This window comes from Aphanomyces invadans (assembly GCF_000520115.1).
Source record: "Aphanomyces invadans strain NJM9701 unplaced genomic scaffold supercont1.28, whole genome shotgun sequence".
NCBI classification, from domain to species: domain Eukaryota; phylum Oomycota; class Saprolegniomycetes; order Saprolegniales; family Verrucalvaceae; genus Aphanomyces; species Aphanomyces invadans.
In genome coordinates, this window is record NW_008580173.1 from 526438 (window position 1) to 528394 (window position 1957).

At 59.0% G+C, this 1957-nt stretch overlaps 1 protein-coding gene across 1 annotated transcript; it reads right to left on the reverse strand.

Annotated features, from left to right (window-relative positions):
* Positions 1-214: 214 nt before the first annotated feature.
* H310_10893 (hypothetical protein) lies at positions 215-1882 on the reverse strand (the record flags this gene model as incomplete). Its single annotated transcript, XM_008877379.1, has 4 exons — positions 215-574; positions 613-1094; positions 1143-1323; positions 1385-1882. 4 exons carry the CDS (start codon positions 1880-1882, stop codon positions 215-217), a joined length of 1521 nt encoding a protein of 506 aa, XP_008875601.1.
* Positions 1883-1957: the final 75 nt, after the last annotated feature.

Sequence of the window (1957 nt, forward strand, 5' to 3'; positions counted from 1 at the left end):
GAGGTGCCGACCAGAACGACCATCGCGGCGTCCAGGTTTGGCATCGGCCACGGTATAGGCACCGTACAGGCATTGATGGACGACTGTCGATAGTCATCCGCAGATCGCCTGGGTCCTTCTTCGGCACAATCCGGGACACCGCATCCCACGTCGCCCGGTTTTTTCGGTAGACCAGTCCGGCGTCTTCGAGCTGGTCGACATGTCGCTTGAGGAACTACACGTGGTCAGGTGGATTGCGACGCATCGAGCACTTGACAGGGACTGCGTCTGGCTTCAGGCAAACCTGTAGAGGCTCCACCTTGATCGGGGGGTCGCACCCGACATCCTTTCGAAACACATCGACGAACCTGGACAGCAGGTTCTCGATGCGTTCAACCTCGTCCTGTCCCAGACCAAGGCTTCGCGCCTCCTCGACCTTCGACGCGAGGATAGCCTTCACCTCCGACTCGCATCTGCGTTGTCGGTCTTCCTTAGACTCTCCAGGTAGCGCATCCAGAACAGGGGTTGAGCATTCCATTCCCGCCTCGAGGTCAAAGTCCTGGACAGCTGGCACACACCCGATTGACAGCAACGTCTGCAGACGGCAGGAACTCGCTGTCAGACATGTCCCACTCTGGCTTGCGCGAGCGCGCGTTGACCAGGAGCGCGTCCGTTATGAATCCTAGGGATCAACGGACGGCTGAAAATCAGCGCGACGTCGTCGTCCGCGTCATCGTCGATCCAGACGGGTAAGCCACGCAACAGGAGAGGACCGCACGTCGTCGTGAGGGCCACGCTCAGGCGTAAGCGTCGGCTTAGGAGCACAGGCTTGGTCGCTTTGCCGTACGGGTACAGGGCAGGCGGTGTGTCGTCCACCACCACCTGGGTCACCACACCAGCCTTCTCCAGAGCTGCCACCAGCCCCACAGAAGGCACGTTGACCTTGGCACGCGTGTCAAGTAGCAGGTTGTCCACCATGACGACGTCCGCGACGGTGGCACCTCCTTCTATCTTCGACCAATTCGGGCCGAGATCGAATACATTAGCAGTCGGAAGCACCTCACGAGCATCCTTCCACTTTTGCATTTGCGCAGTTAGGAGGTCTTGCGCCTCACCTGGGGTAGTCTTTGGGCAGTCTGTGACCGTATGGGCCGTACACTTACACTTCAAACATACAGCCGGTTTTCTCGCAGGGGCGAGCGATGCATCCGGCCTGGCCACCCCGTCCAAGGTCCTTGGCTTCGCCGGGCCTGCTCCCCCGTCTAGCATCTTCCCGTCAGGCCTCTTCGGCGCATGGCCACGGCTGTCAGGGGCTTTTGCCGGCTTGGACGACTTCTCCTCGTCCTAGACCCTGCCGTACATTTGGTAGCCAGCTGCGACTGCAACGCAACAAGCCGTTGCGTACGGATGTGTTTCGCTTTGTTTGCTGGCTGCTGCCGACTGTAGCATCGAAGGCCACACCGCCTTGACCATAAGGTCCACGACAATCTTGCCTTCCTCGTAGAGGATCCACTCCTGGCATCTTGCTAACACGAGACTCGGCGGCGAGGATCTTTACGTCGAAAAGGATCGTCGTTTCGAGGCGTTTCTTCAGCGAGTCCAGATCACGAGGCTCTTCCTCGAACACCAAGTTAAACCACGCAATCCATTCGGACTCCGCGATTTGAACGTAGGTACCGTTAAAATCCCACAGCGCCACGCGCCGCTTGGCGAAATGGTCCATACTCGCGGACACCGGCATAACGAACGGTCTTGTTCGAGCTGTCTGCAGCGCGTTGACTTGCGCCACATATTTCTGGTACAACCGCATAAAAGCACGACGCTCTTGCTTGGTTGAGCCACTAAAGCTCGGGGCTTGGGGAATTGCCGGTGCATGTACCACATACGGGGCGTCTTCACCCATGTTATCGTCATCCTGGTCGCCATTACCGGCATCCGCCGGCTCTGGTCCAGCCGACGGACCAGGAGCGCTTCGTCC